Genomic DNA, 15778 nt, shown 5'->3' on the forward strand with positions numbered 1-15778 from the left:
AGGACATTGAGGTGCTGGAGCATGTCCAGGGAAGTTCAACAGAGCTGGTGAAGGGTCTGGAGCACAAATCTGTGAGGAGTGGCTGAGGGAGCTGGGGTTGTTTCTCTCCTAGAGAAAAGGATGCTCAGGGGAGACCTTTCTGTTCTCCAAAGCTGTCTGAAAGGAGGCTGTAGCAAGATGGATGTCAGTCTCTTCTCCCTATTAATAAGTGATAGTACAAGAACAAACAGCCTCAAGTTGCATCAGGGGAGGTTTAAGTTGGATATCAGGAAAATTTCTTTGTGGGAAAGGTTGTCATTCACTGGAACAGGCTGCCCAACCAAGTCATTGATTCCCTGTCCCTGGAGGAATTTAAAAGAGATGTAGATGTGATGCTTAGAGACAAGGTGAAGTGGTGGACTTGGACTGGGTTAACAGTTGGGCTTGATGATTTCACAAGTCTTTGTTCAAACTATACGATTCTTTGATTAAATGTTTGTGTATTTATGCTTGATACAGTACATGGAAACCAGATGTAGTGTGGCAATGCTTCCAGGTTGTACATAGATACTGTGTGGCAGTTTAGGACAGGAAGGAAGTGGCAACTATTGCTCTCTGCAAAACCTGCAGGAGGAAGGGTATGCTCTTTTACTCAAACCAAGCTCAGCATTCACAGTTACAACAAATGGACTCAAAAGAGATCAAGACACTTACAGAGATATCCTGTTCTGCACCCTGACAAAGTATTAAAAAATTAAAAATGCCTTCCTGGAAGACACTTGTCTAGTGTGAGCTTAAATGTCTTCCACTATGCCAGTTTCACTTCTTTATTATGGTATGTGGGGCAAAGCTTTATTTCCTCCTAAAATTTTTGGTTCTGATATGACAATGCCATGTACAAGGTAAGCAGATTACTTCTTGTTCTCTGTACTGTGGACACTTAGAAGTGATGGTTCCCTTCCTTTTAGTGCTCCTTTACAATGTTTTTACACCTCATGTCAGCTTTTAATCTCTGGACTGAATAACAATTTCAGGCTTTTCTTTTGGATTAGTGTTCTAAACTTTCCACCACTTCCATCCTCTGGGCCATGGATTTTCTCTACCTGATTTAGATATTTTTTGAAGTCTGGCAACACAAACTGGACCAAGCAGAGAGTGATACAATATTGAGGCAAACCAAAATGTTACTCTACTTCTTTCATAGGCAGAATTTCTCCTCTGAGGAAAAGTGCCCCAAATTCTTCAGTGTGAAAGACTTCTTCATGTCTCAGCTAAAAGCAGCAGCACTATATATTATCAAATCTAATTGCCCGTCCTTTCAGAAAAGATATTTACACATATCCAAGAGGCAACAGTTTCAGATCCTATTTTTTTTTTTCAGATCCTATTAAAAGCAAAATAGAAAAAGTAATAATGACAAGTACATTGTTCTTAGGATAGCACAGACAATTTTTTTCTAGCTGAGCTTTTAAAATATACAGTGGAGCATTTAGTGCTGAAATTGAAGCTTACACTAGCAAGTACTTTGCTGAACTGCTTCAAACAATTGTAGTATTACTATATGGAGACTGAGTTTTTGCAGTAAAGATGTTCTCATTCAGGTTAACAGTCATATTCTTAAACCTAGAAAAAATAAGATAGCATTTTCTGAAAAAGGCAGCAAAGTGATGAATTTTTTAAGCAAAAAGATATATGTAGAAAGGTGGAACTCAGAAACAGGTTAGCATCCTCTGCCATTTTTGGTGCTGCAACTGGCATAGGGTATGGCAGAGAAGAAGGACAAAGAGGTAAGAAAAACTGGATGAGAAATCAGTTCCCCTCCTGCACACCCTCCCCCCACCCCAGAACACCCCTCCCTTCCCCCAACCAACCAAACAAAAAAATCCCCCAACCCTACAAAAGGAGAAAAATTTCAGGCCCAATATGCCTGGTTACACTCATTGTCAGAAAGAAGTAATTTTTGTGGATGGCTGGAGGTGGCCTAGATATGTATATCCCAGTTTCACGTGAATTCTTGCTGTAGCTCCTGGTATGTCTGCTTCTTCCACACAGGACCCTGGCTCCAAGTGTGCAATCCATAACTGCAAAGTGTTGGGATAGGTGCCATAATTGTAAGTGTTCCTATCACGAGGGTAGCACCAATGTTACTATCACTGGTGCTAAAGGACAGGGTGATGCTGAGTAATCTCTGCTGCCTAACTCAGATTTTATCCATCCACTCAGTAAACACTCTGCATGCTAATGTTGTAGAATCACTGCAGCACTGCCAGAAATGATGAAAACTAAGAGGTTCATTGGCACTGCTTCTCTCAACTTCTCAATTTCAGCTCCAAATGAGTGGGTTTTTTTCCCAATGACACAGACCAGAGATGATCCATCTCTTAAGCAGAAAAATATCCTTCTGTCTCCTGCATGAAGCTAGCCTTAATGGCATCAATTAAAATGAAGCAGGGAAAAAGCAAAATTAAGTCATAGGGATTGTGCAATGTCTTTGGAAGAGGCAGAATCGTGTTTTATGCTGGGGGCACAAGCACTGTTGCATGGTTAGCGTGGTCTGAGCTAGAAAGTGGCAGACCGTCTTGCCAGCTCCTTTGAATATTTCTGTCCTGCTGCTGTTATGTAAGAGCTGCTGTCCCAGTTTGCTTGTGCAGCTCTCTGCCTTATGCGTGATGATGCTCTGGAGCCTACGCCAAAGGTAATGCCCTACAGCAAGCTCTACATTGCAGCGATAATAATAATAATAATAATAGTAATATAAATAGCACTAGTAATTAGCAGGGACAGCTCGATACAGTCGTTCTCAGGAGTATTTCGGCTACTCGCCAGAACGCACTTCGGGGGTGAGGACGGTGTCCTGTCCTACGGCTCCCCGGCACAGCAGTCAACGCAGCCGCCCCCGGACAAGCTGCCCCGGCTTTGCCGCTGCTGCTGCAGCCGCGGCGGGGCGGGGCGGGGCGCGGCCCCCCCGCGATGCGCGCAAGGACAGCGGGCACCGGGGCACGGGCTGCAGCCCGCAGGCGGCGGGGCCGCGCACCGGCAAGCGCCGCGGAGGTACGGCACGCGGAGGTACGGCACACGGAGGTACGGCACACGGAGGTACGGCACACGGAGGTACGGCACACGCAGCCCGGCACCCCCGGCACACGCACCGCGGCACACGCACCGCGCTCCCGCCCTCTCCCCACCCCCGCACCTGCTTCCTCGCCGCGGGCCGGCGGGGCGGGGCGGCGCGGCGTGTTGTGCTCGGTAACCAGGCAGCTGCGCCGGGCGCTCCGAGGCGCGGAGCGGCGCGGTGCGCAGGGCTGAGGTAAGGAGCGGCGGCGCGGGGCCGGGGGCTCCCCGGGCTGGGGGTGTTCGGCGGGGCCGCCGCTTCAGTGAGCCCGCGAGTGGCTGGAGCGCGGCCGGGAAGAAGGGGGTCCCACGGGGCAGCCTCTGCTGGCTGCCCCCCGGCCGCTTCCTGCCCCCCATGCAGAACTGTCTTGGGGTGAATCCGAAACTCCTTGCCGTTTTTGCCGGAGTTTGGCCGTGGTCCGGGGTGGGTCTGAGGTTTTGCCATTTCGGAGCGGACAGACCCGGCGGAGGGCTGTGGTGGTTCTCCTCCTGAAGTGCACGTACGTGTGTGTTGCAGAGATAGCCCGTTTTATGCTCAGTCACACACTGCAGGCCAAAACGTAGTTAACCAAAGGAAATGTGACCATTGATGGACGCTCCCGGGAAGCCAGTTTTAGCCTGAGCTGCACGCAGTGATGGTGCAAAAAGGACAAGTGCACCACGACCGAGATGCGTAGAGCTCATATGTTCCCTGGCTTGTGTGATAACTCCTCGGAGGTAAGACCTACTGAAATACTCACCGACAAGGTTGTTACTAGGATTTTGACAACCATATTCATGCTGAGGAGAAGTGCTTGTAAGGAGTATTAGTAACCTGCTATAAAAGATCATAGACTGGAATTTGATGAGGAAATACTTATGTAAATAATCTGTGTGATGGTGAGAGAAACTCCAGTGCATCTGGCTGTGAGGGATTTATACCTATGTGGCTTGTCGGGAAATAGTATGTGGTGTTTCTGGCTGCCTGCCAGAACTCGGCTAGTGCAGAGCCTGTTGAACGACTCCTAACAGGCACACGCTTTCCTGTAGTAGTACTAGTGATGGACTGTCTGCTCCCCGTGATCTCTGATAAATACTTCTGTGATTCTTGCGTGCACTTCAACATTAAACAGATCCCAAATGCTGATGGGCTATGTTAATATGTTGCCACCAGACAGGATAAAACAGGGTGCTATGTCATTTTGTTTGGTAAACGGTAAGGCTTTTTTGTTTGTTATAGTAAATGTTTGTTGTGTGCTGAATGACATGAAAAAACTGGTTTCTAAGGTACAGTGTTAAAATTTTGGAGTTCCTTCTTTTCTGGTGAGAGCCAGGCATTGTTATTTGGAATGTTTCACACAGATGCTTTGCCCTGAGAAAGGAGCTCTCCAGAATGAGCATGGTGCTGCGTGTTGCAATGATTAAATTCTCATCTTTGCAAACCCTGTTAGATGTGAATGCAGAAGGAATAATCCCTACACTTCCCACCTGTTCCTTTAATTCCTATTCATAGTGTCTGCTTTGGTTTGTTTGTTTAATATTACCTTCAGAAATAATATATGTCAATGGAAATTCCATGTTGCTGAGTATAAAATACCAGTGCTTACATATTTTACAGGTAAATCCAAATATGTTTGAGATTTTTTAAAATTTTATTTTATTTTTACTTTAGGCTATTGTAATAAGTTTCAGTAGTGATTTGGACTGCTGTAATTAATACAGACACAAGAAACTTGTAATAACTATATGCCTTTATGCACTATTACTGTCTCTTTATAAAATATGAGAGTCCTCAATGATGTTTTTTGGGGACCTTAAGAACTTCACGTGAGCCATGCAGAGTTACACAGCCTGTCAGCAAACACACTGCTCAAAGAAACTAACTTTGATACTGGATCAGAGTGGACAGAGGTGCACAGGGAAAGAAGAGCAGCACTCTGCTACACTTGGGGACAGAGTAAGAGTTCCTGGCAATGAAGAGGATCTTCCTGGGTGAAGCACTGGACAAAGCATGAACCTTTCAAGGCCAGCATAGTGAGAGTGATTGTGGGGGTCTGCAGAGCTTTGGTCCCCAGAGGAATGTACATACACTCACCCTTCAGACAAGACACTGCATTAACTCACCTCAGTTATGCTATGTTAAAGGAAGTCAGTTATGGCTCAATTTTTTTCTTATCAATTCGTGGCAGTAGTTATTGAAAAAGTACATATATCAAACATGAACAATTGTTTTTATACTTGCTCCTTACCATAGCTAATGACAAAACTTTAGAGTTGTTGTGTCTCCTTAGAGGTCATAAAACTAACAGCAGTGGTGTACATGTGAAGTGAATGGACTTTTGGCTTTGTTTCACCCTAAGGCACAATTTAAAGGGAAAACCAGAGGGGTTTCTGCTTTTGCATTCATTTGGCAGTTGTCTGCCACTTGCTTATAAGTTATAAACATAGTATAGCAAAGTTTCTTGCTTGGGAGATGTGCAGGAATAGCAAAGAACTGACGCTTACTTGCTTATCTCAAACTTGGTTTGACCCACCCTTTCCTGAGATGCTTCAGTGTTTTCTATTTTAGTGGTCCTTTTTATTTTTCCTCCCACAGATGTTCCTCTGCAGCAGTCTTGTGCTATAGGTCATGTTATGCCACAGAACTCCTAGGTGCCATCAGTGTTAAACCAGAAAAATCAGAACAATTCTCCTACCCTTAACTGGCTTACACTTCAGATGTGAACTTCACTCTGTCCTATTTGCTTGTGTATTGTGACCTCTGATCTTAATCTCACCCTGTCTTTGTCTGCGCAGATAGTAAGCTCTTTTAGGCAAGGATTATATCCTGTGTTTGTAGAAGGTAATGAGCTACTGATCCCAGTCTCCTGCTATTACCAACAGCTATATGACTGTAATATATTCCTGCACAATTTCAATAACAGGATTACTAAATTGTAGTTTAGGCTGTCTTTAACATTTTGTATCAATAAGTCTGAATGACCTTTCTTTGCATCGAAAAATGTATGTTCTGCCAATTTTCCTAAAAAAGCAAGTCTCTGCCTTTTGTTTTCTCCTAGAACAGTTTGCATTTTCTGTTCAAATGGAATTACAGCTTTCAAGACAAGAATCACACCAGTGGATTTTCATCCATCTTACAAAAATACTAATAAAAAGTAGATAGTAAAATGCTCACTTGCTGAAATGTAAATACATACAGAGATATGTGCATGAGTAGGATCCTACAAGTATTTTTTAAGTACTGGAGTACATGGTACGTAATGTAGGTACCTAATGGTAGGTAAAACATAGAATATTGTGTGCCATATATGCCATAGATTTAAATGTCAGATGTGCCAATCACCTTGAACTTGCAAATTATTAATTGCTGTTGCAAGACTTTCCCGCTTCTGCGGAATAAAAAACTTTTGTTCAACTCCAAAATACGCTTAAGGATACCTAGATGAACCAAAATCATCTGGAGTTCCAGAAAGGATCTAAATCTCTCTCTCTCTGCTGCCCCACTTTCCCAAGAAAAACAAATTTCAATACCTCCAGGTAATTGCTGCACATTAAGTCAGTGTGAGGTTGGATGGTCAGTGAGAAAGAACATTGTGTTTCAGTGCTCCTGTTTCAATGCATTTTTTTTTGTCAGTAGAGAAAGGAAGCACAGATTGACGATGTTGGTATTCAACCATCAAAAACACCTTTCAGAGCCAAAATTGCATTTTCCATGATCTTATGTGGTGCACAGTTATGTCCCATTGCCTTTGGGAAAGTTCCAGTATCCACTGATACACTTCTGCTGCACTGGGTTTAAGCGAGCAACTGCAAACTTGCAGTTCAGCTGTCAGAAAAAATTACCAAAGGGACTCCTCTGTTGGCCTGGATTTTGGAAGATCAGTGAGGAGATACTGCATTTTCTCTGAGGAAAATACAAGAACCCTGTTGGATCACTTTAACCCACTTCTTCATCCTAGCTCTGGATTTTATATATATCCAGTAGGCATCTAGTGCAACTTGACAGATGTATTCAAATAAATTTACAAATGGATTCTCGATATGTAATCTAATGGTTATCAATATCCTGGAATGAATTTTATTGAGTTTTTCCACTTTTAACTTTGAGTTTATTTAAGAGGTGCTGCTTCCATTTGTTGTCTAGCCTTTGTCCATCAGAAATATCTTTAGTGGAAAAATCAGTATAATACTAATTGAAGCAAATTAATCTTGCCTTGATCTTATTCTCTATTTTCTTTTTACTTATCTGGTTAAAAACCATTTGCTTGCTGTCTTTATTTCAGATGGTCTTTTAGCATGTCTCTCTTCAAGCCTGTGTTCAGCACACACTATGGCAGTGCTCTTCACTTCTCATGCTCTGTTTCTGCCCACTTATTTCTGAGTGATGGCTTTTCCAGTTACATCTGGAGCAGTTTTATTCTGTTCTGAACAGGTGTAAAGCTGCAAGACTTTGGCTTTAAAGAAAGCCCCAGCCTGCTTCACAGGGGAGGCACTGTGCTTTTCAGTCTAATTGACCGCTCTGCTGATCTCCCATTTATTTATTTTTTAAGCATTGTGTTTCTAGATCATCTCCTGACCTGCTCAAATGCTTTGAATTATTCTTGTAATATTTTGGACAATGTCAATCACTTCCTTAGTTGGAGCTATTTTCTATTGATTAGCATTTTCTTCCCACTAACAACTAACACCCAACCTAAACCAGCTGTTTTTCTGACAATTTGCTGTTTAAAAATGCAGTTATAACCTCTAGAAAATTCTGGTTCCTATCTTTCTGTGAGTCATTTATTCCTGACTGGCTCACTGCTGTCTCACAGAATTGCATCTGTTCCAGTAGTGTCTATCAACCTGGCAGCATTTCCAAGACCTCTTCTGTTTCAGAAACAGAATCAGTGGATCAAAGTGGACTTCTAGCACTACAGCAGTAAACCAGGCTTGGAAATTATTTTCCTGGATTTTTTTTTTTTTTTCTCTTTATCAGTTCTGTGTAACTCTTGCTTACCAGGGAAGTCTGCCTCTTTGTTAGTATATAATGGTACCCCAGCACCTTATTTCAATTGCTCCTGAGATTCTGTTCAGTTCATATGCTATAGTTATTTTAGTTACTCCACTGGATTTCTTATATCTGTGTAACATTTGATCTGTAAATGTCTTCTAGCTGCAGGACTTCCTTGAATTTATTACTCTGTTTATTGTCCTCTCAAATATCTTTTTGAAATGTCCCAGATTAGAAACATCCTTTCACTGCCCGCCCCTGTCTATTTCTTGCTTTCTTCAATATCTTTGTTCATTATTTGTTTATCCTTGTTTATCTGGAGTTTCTTTATCTACTCTGGTGCTGTAATGGGAGTTTATAGAATTTTAAAACAGTATTTCCAAGTACAGCCATATATTCACATCAGTACCTTCTTCTCCTGGCTGACATATGTGGCATTAACCTGATGTACTGGGAATCACAGAATGGTTAAGACTGGAAGGAACCACTGGTGGGGTCATCTGGAATCTGCAATTTGTGGCAACATGAAGTACAGTCAGAGAACTGTTTACCTCTTCTTGGTCAGGTTTATCTTCAGCCCTTGTTGCTCGTTGCATATGTTGTCTGCACCTGGTGGATGTCTCTTTGTTTTTCTGGAACCACACTGCTGACAGGCAAGTCTGCTTGCCTTTAATATGTTTTGCAAACTTTAAAAGATAAATTGCAGTCTGGTCTTGCCAATGGTATTCCAGTTTTTCCAATAAAAGGAAAATATCTTTTCTAATTCAAAGTGCTCCTGAGCACAGTGAGAAAAAGAGGATTAAACAGGGGACCCAGAAAAGTTAGCCCACAATAGATGTGGTGTTTTTCTTATTTCTTCCATAGCACAGATATCTCCCTTTCCTGGCATTTGAAGAGAGGAACAAAATAATCCAGAGAATTTTAAACTGCAATTTAATAAATTCTAATGGCTCTTATATGAGAGAAGTTCATGTTTACTCTTTTCATCTAAATCCAGAGTACTGGGATATTAGTATAAGAAAATGGTGTCAGTGTAACTTAATCCATTAAATCCAGAAAAGTGGCAAATGTAATAGAAGATTTGCCTAATTTATATGCAAACCCTGTATGTTGATTCCATGTATGTTCAGATTAAAAAAAAAAAAAGAGTAATTCATAAAATTGAATAATCACTTGTTGAATGCTAAAACTAGGAATAGCTCAAGCTCATATTCAGGGGTAGCTTCAGGTTTATTTCAGGTGAAGGCTTATAAGATTTAAGCCATGCACTTTATTAAAAACCTGTGTATTTTGAAAACATATCCATCTGAAGACACATCTTTGTGTCTGGCACGAAAAATTTAAAAGTATTTCCATTTATTAAAATTATTTTGTGTAGCAAATATGCAAATAAATAAGATTTTAATGCTTAAAATATGAAAAAAGTAATCTTTCAGCAGGAAAAAATATTTTGTTGATGGCTTTAAGTATTTGTAAAAGCCATGAAAAATTCCTGTTGTACATTACATTGAATATGTGACTGTCCACACTGGATTTTTTGTTCTGTGAAACTTTAGATATTGCCTGAAGAGAGGTGAGAAGGGTGCATGAAGCTTTGTTTCATCTGCTCTGCTGGTGTTTTGCTGTGTTCTGAGCTGTGATTTTCTGCCTGTGGAGGTGACTAGGCACACGAGAATCTTTCCTTCCCACCTGTACTAACTTAGTGTCACCTTTAAATGAGTTCATTCCCACTGCTTGCAAAGGAGCTTTTGAATGAGGAGCCATATTTAGAAGCTCACATTCTTCTTATGCAGCATATAATTTAATATCAGCTAAATAAATTATTAATTGCAAGTCTGCCATTTATTGTGCACAGTGACTCAGCCTGCTGTATAAGTATATTGAACATACATCTTCATAACACTTTTCCAGACTCTTTTAACTTGGACTTGGATCAGCATGTTCCACAGCTCCTGTAAATCTGTTCACGTACAGCTGATTTATGCCAGCTCTGTCACAGTGTGAGTGAAACTGGTGTCCTGATATTGTTACTGCTGTTAGCCAAAAGCCCAATCAGATGAGGCATTTTTAATAACCCTTATCCCTGCCCATAAATTAGTCTAGCAGCTTGCTACCAGAAGTGGCTGTACCCAGCTTTCAGTATTGCTCAAAATGTTAGCAGTGCCACTGCTGCGGAAACAAGGCTACTTGTAACCCACTGTGTTACAAATATTCTGGTTTGGATGAGGTTAGGAAAGCTGATATTTCATTTAAATATTGCAGAGGAAGCAAAGTTCACCAAGCTGTCATGTGTGAGCACAAGCAGCAGAAATCCTCCTCCTGCTCCCCATCCACTCAGTCAGGTGCTATTGGGTGTGCTGTTGCTGATGCTCTCTGCAGGGATTTAGCAACGCCAGGGGACCATCAGCCCCAGCCAGTGTTGTGGCTGAAAGGTGTGTTGGTGGCACCTTCTCATGTCTGGCTGACACAAGCATGAGGCTCCTGCCAGGGTGCCTCTCCATGCTTGGGAAGTGGTGGCTGATAGGCAGAGTCCCTGTGCACCCCAAGAAGTGTGTGGGGCGAAGCCTGGAAGGTGGGAAGGGCTGTGGAGGGGAGAAGGCTCGTAAAGGAAAGAGCAGACACACGTGTGTCTGCACATATATGAGAATTCACATGTCATGTAAAGTGTAGACATATGTAAAAATAGCAGCAGTGTGTCTGGAGTAGGTGTAAGTACCACGGAGGCCACGGCATGCAAGAGAACGGCCCAGAGACATGGGTGGACTTTGCAATCTGGTCTGCCCTGTGGCCCATCAGAAGTGTGCTTCCCTGAGCTCCACTGATCTAAAGCCAGCTTGAGGCTGCTGATCTGAGCAGCATTTAGGTATCTAAAATACAAGGTAAACATACAATAAAAAACATCAATAAGAGGGAAAGCAGGATGTGCCTTGGGTCAGGCATGGTTTGAAGGTTAGAAAAGGAAATGTTGAAATATCATTTCCTCTGGCTGCCCTTACATGTTGACACAGCTCCTTTGGGACAGTTTATCGTGCCTGAAGCTGTGCAGCCTAAAGGCTTGTCTGATAGTGGAGGACTCTATTCCCTGCCAGACCTTGGGGCCAGGAAGAGAGGAAACTGCATAACACAAATGAACCCACTCACATTTGTGATATTGATCAGCTGCATATCATCTTGAATTTGGGGTGCACGCAGAGTATATGGTATGAATCCAATTATTCGTGGTGTCTATACATTTCTTATCAGGGAAATCCCTGCGCACATATACAACATGCACTTGTTCCTCAGAAGATAAGAGGTTAGTGATAGCATTATCTGAAGAATCTAATTAGATCAGTTTTAGACCAGATTTATAGCCACATAGATTTTTATTATAGATGCAGAAGTGTAGCAGTGTTCATGTAGCAATTCTAGTTCACAGCTTTTGATGTTAAATGACACAAAAGATAGCATCATTATACCAAAAAAAAGAATATAAATACAACTTTATTTAATAATGAAGTATATTAATCTCAATATTTCAGAATAGACAGCATTGTCAAGTGGAGTTAGGAGTTATCTTGATCAATGAGTTTCTGTTACATGCTCCTTCCTACAGTGGTGAAATAGAATGAGAGTTGTACAGTTTTTGGATTTTTAAAAGTGGTTTTATGTTTCTTTTAAGCTTAATAGCCTCTATATTAAAAAGTATTACAGTATTACTTTTAATAAGTATAACATTATTATTGTTTCTAAAACAATATCCACAAGCATCTTCAGAAAGCATTGATGTCTGGTATATTGCCGGTTGTGTTTAATGATTTGTTTTTGCAGCTTCACTCTGCTTGATGATTGCCAAGCAAGCTTTCAGCATTAATTATGTCTTTGGTTGGGGCGTACACTACTGCCAAAACATAAACCCTATACCTGTTAAGATAGCTATTAAAAATCAGACTCCTTAGTTTATCAGAGCTGGTAAAAGTTTCCTCTAAACTTTGGTACTTTCTTTCTCAGGTGTTGAGGTTGTTGACCATTGCCTTGCCCCAGCCCTATGGGGGCCAGCGTTGGACTGGAGGTGTCTGACTGGCCCAGGGATGCTCTGCCACGGCTGAGGGTTGAACACTAAAAGGAGACTGTTCAAGATCCTCATCTCACTCAGCTCCACAGCTTGGAGGGAGAATTCTGCTAGGGGAAGTGGACTCGCTGCAAAGAGATCATGGCTTCATCCCGACTAGTGGCAAGATCTAGAGACATTGCCAATGTCATGCAACGGCTTCAAGGTAAGGGACTGACTTGGGCTGGCGCTCTCTGCCCCGCCCTTGTAAATGGAAGTTCCTGTTTTCTACTATACTGAACTGTCAGAACAATATCTCTGAAGTTTAGTAACTTTTCTACACTTATCTAGTGGAACATGCTTCTAGTATATCCAAAGGGCTGTGATTATATGTCTCCTTTGGCATAGCATAAGCAGTGGTGCTTCAAAGCAGTTGACATGAGCATGGCTCCATGGGACAGTACACTGAATTGAAGTTTATGAGACTTTGGTTTTGGTTCTGTTTCTCCCAGGTAATCTGATGTGTGTATCAGTTTTCTCATAGAAAAGAGAATAGAACTGATATCCATCCTTTTCTCACCTACAAAGCTATCTGGTAGATACTTTATACTGATAAACTAATATTTATTAGTTTAGCAATGAGAACTGTGATTTATTATATCATTAAGCATTGAAGAGTTCATAGCTCAGTGAGCTTATGAGTCCTCAAGTTGATGACCTTTTAGATAACATATCACATCACAGGTCTTTGCAATATTCTTTGAGTATTCATTATGGCTTTATGTTCCTGTAATATAGAATTACTAAATAAATTGGTTGTGTTTTCTTAAAAGTTATACATCTATTTGCTGCTGCTAAAAGCTTGAATTTGGATTTTTTATTCAAGTAATGATATTGACTAAAAACAAATTGTCAGTGCTTCTGTAGATTTCACTCCTATTAAGTTTTAAACTTTATCATAAATCCCTGGCCTTCTTCCCTCTACAGACTAGTTTCCGCTGACTTCAGCAAAAGCTTGCATGCACAGATACCCGCTTTGATACCCCCTTCTGCATCCTCTAAATCTGGAAGCCTAATCTCCTCCTGGGTTTTCCTTCCATTTATTGTTTTTCAGTTCAGGAGATCCGAACTCACCTTCCCAGCCACCAGCTACTACTATTACCAATGATTTCCATGTAGCCTCAGTAGATAAATGGAAGAGTCTGTTCTATTTAGACCTGCTGCAGCACTTCATCAATTCCAACATGGTTCTGCTTGATTTTCTTCAGCCTTTTGTACATCTATATGTTCCCATTCTGTTTTTATGTCTGCTAATTCTTGAGCCACGATGTTGGAGAATGGCTTTTCAAAGTGCCAACAAACAGAGAGTGAGGAAATATTTCATGCTCAGAGGATTTATGGTTTAAGCATTAGACTAAGACACTCCAGGTAGATTTGAATGAGACTGCAAGGGCACAGTGAGGCAGCCTTGCCCACAGAGCAGGCAGGGGTCTTAGGACACAGTGTGTATATACCACAGGATACTATACATTTGTATGAACTCATGTTCTTAGTAGGTATTCCAGAAAAAAAAATACTGAGAGACTTGTAGCAATGAAATAATTATGACACTGTGAAATGAAATAATTATGAAACTGTGAGACCTTCTGAGGAATATGAAGAAATGCATGAGAGAAATGTACTCAAAGGTTAAGGAGACATATTGCAAAGGAAAGCATCAGGGAGCTGAGCTCTGTTCAGGGAGGATTATCCAGGCTGGTACTCTGAAGCAATGTATAAGGAGGATGCTACAGAAGGTATTTACAGAGCATGGGGGCCATTAATTATCAGACTGTTATGTGCTAACTTTCTGAACATCTGTAAAGCTATTGCTGACAAAATGGCTGTTCTGGTAATTTGCATTTTGGGTTTTTTTTACACTTTTTCTTCATTTTTATATATTTGGCTCTGCTGAAATCTGATACATAGTTCAGTCTGCTATAATGTTTTTATATTATTTTATTTTTGGAAATTAAGAAAAAACAGTTACATGAATTCTGAAGTGAAGACATTTGTAAAGAAAACATATGAACCAAATGGAAATTTGGCATTGCCTGTTAATATCAAGTCATACCTGTAACTGGATTATTTGCTTCTCAAATAGCTGATGAAATCAGCTCAGCTTGGTATTGATGGGATCTGAGTTTTGCTGCAGATGCACTATTTCAATAAATCACCTGTGCCAAAGCTAGAGTGCTTGGAGCCTAAATCTTTTTTTAGTCTGTAGTTCTGCATTATGGATGAGCAGGCAGTCTGCACTGCGACTACCTAAGCCCTTGTGTATTGAGGTTGCTCCACCTTTCAGAAATTACAGTCAGCTGAAATTGGAGTAGATGGGCATAGCAGCACAGAGATATTTCTTGGTGTGTTTGTGTGGCAGCCCAGAGCCAGTGCAGAGCCGGGAGCACAGCTCAAGGTGAGAGAGGAACTGACAGCATTCAAGGTGTAACAGGAATGGCACTGGTTTGGGGGATCCTCAGTCAGTGCAGAGCAGCAGTTGTGCTTTACAACACCTGTTTTTGTACCTGGCTGTAAGCTGAGGCAGGAGAGTTCTTCTTGTGTGATACTGTTTAGACAGTGCTGCAAGATGTCAGTGGAAATTCATCAGCATTGAGAGGTAAAGCAAGCTGTGCTCCCTCCTCCACATTGTTCTCAAATTTGCCTCACGGGTTTCCAGTGAGTGCTTGTGGTGGGAGAGCGTAGGAAATACCAGAAAAATGCCACTCTTCACTGGGATTCTCAACACCAGTTCTGAAATATCTGCTATACACTCTTTTAGTGAACACAACTATATATGATCTCCTAAAATCTGTCTGTGTTGGTTGGGGTTTTTTGTTTGTTTATTTGGGTTTTTAAATATAAATATTTCCAGTCACTTCCCTTTGGTAATTATGATACTTGCAATACACTCTGTACATATAGAGAGTTTTTGAATGACATTGTGTATCACTGTCTCAGAAATTCACCTGGGACAAACAGCCAAGACAAACTTGCTAGTTCTAGGTTTTGTACGGTACCTTATGCTTCCTAGTCGTTCATATTATAAAAGCACCCATAAAATCTGGGCAGGACTGGTGTACATCATCAATATGAGTTACATTCCTGGGACTGGGTTTTGGATTACTCTGGGAATTAAAGCCAGTTGGCACAAAAGCACTGCTTCTTAGCCTACAGGAAGTGCAAGTTCATTGGCATTGTAACTGTACACTAAAGATTCTTAAAGCATCTTTGACAGCTACAAATATCAAACCGAAGTGTGCTGGAGCACAGGCTGGTAAATCTCTTATGAATTTGCAACCTCTGCTATGATGTAATGAAACATTTTCTGTTAGTATGCACCGTTACAGGCAAACTGCAGTCATGTTCATGCAGTTATGAAGAAGAAAAAAAAACCTGAAAAAAGGAAATTTCTCATTTGTCCCATTCCTCAGGACCTTGTTATTCCATTATGCTGACTTGTTCTTACTGGCTTGTAAGGTGATATTGAACAGTCACTGTAGCATAGTATTACTGCAGGCTTTTCTAATTCCCACATTTCCATCCCTCTGTGTTTTTCTTTCTTTCAATATTTTATTTAGTAGTCTGTGCTGAATGAAGACTTTTGTGAGTATCATCATTGGGTGGTCCATTTAGTCAAACAGGACACT

At 41.4% G+C, this 15778-nt stretch overlaps 1 protein-coding gene across 1 annotated transcript in view; it reads left to right on the plus strand.

Moving 5' to 3' along the window:
* Positions 1 to 3181: 3181 nt before the first annotated feature.
* SYNE1 (spectrin repeat containing nuclear envelope protein 1) overlaps positions 3182 to 15778 on the plus strand; it is a 290126-nt gene continuing 277529 nt past the window's right edge. Inside the window, exons 1-2 of the mRNA XM_059841964.1 lie at positions 3182 to 3286; positions 12053 to 12318. Coding sequence (XP_059697947.1) covers positions 12255 to 12318 — 64 coding nt within the window. The 5' untranslated portion in view covers positions 3182 to 3286; positions 12053 to 12254. The remainder of the gene's footprint in view (positions 3287 to 12052; positions 12319 to 15778) is intronic.

The sequence above is a fragment of the Haemorhous mexicanus genome, chromosome 3, assembly GCF_027477595.1.
Source record: "Haemorhous mexicanus isolate bHaeMex1 chromosome 3, bHaeMex1.pri, whole genome shotgun sequence".
Classification (NCBI taxonomy): Eukaryota; Metazoa; Chordata; class Aves; order Passeriformes; family Fringillidae; genus Haemorhous; species Haemorhous mexicanus.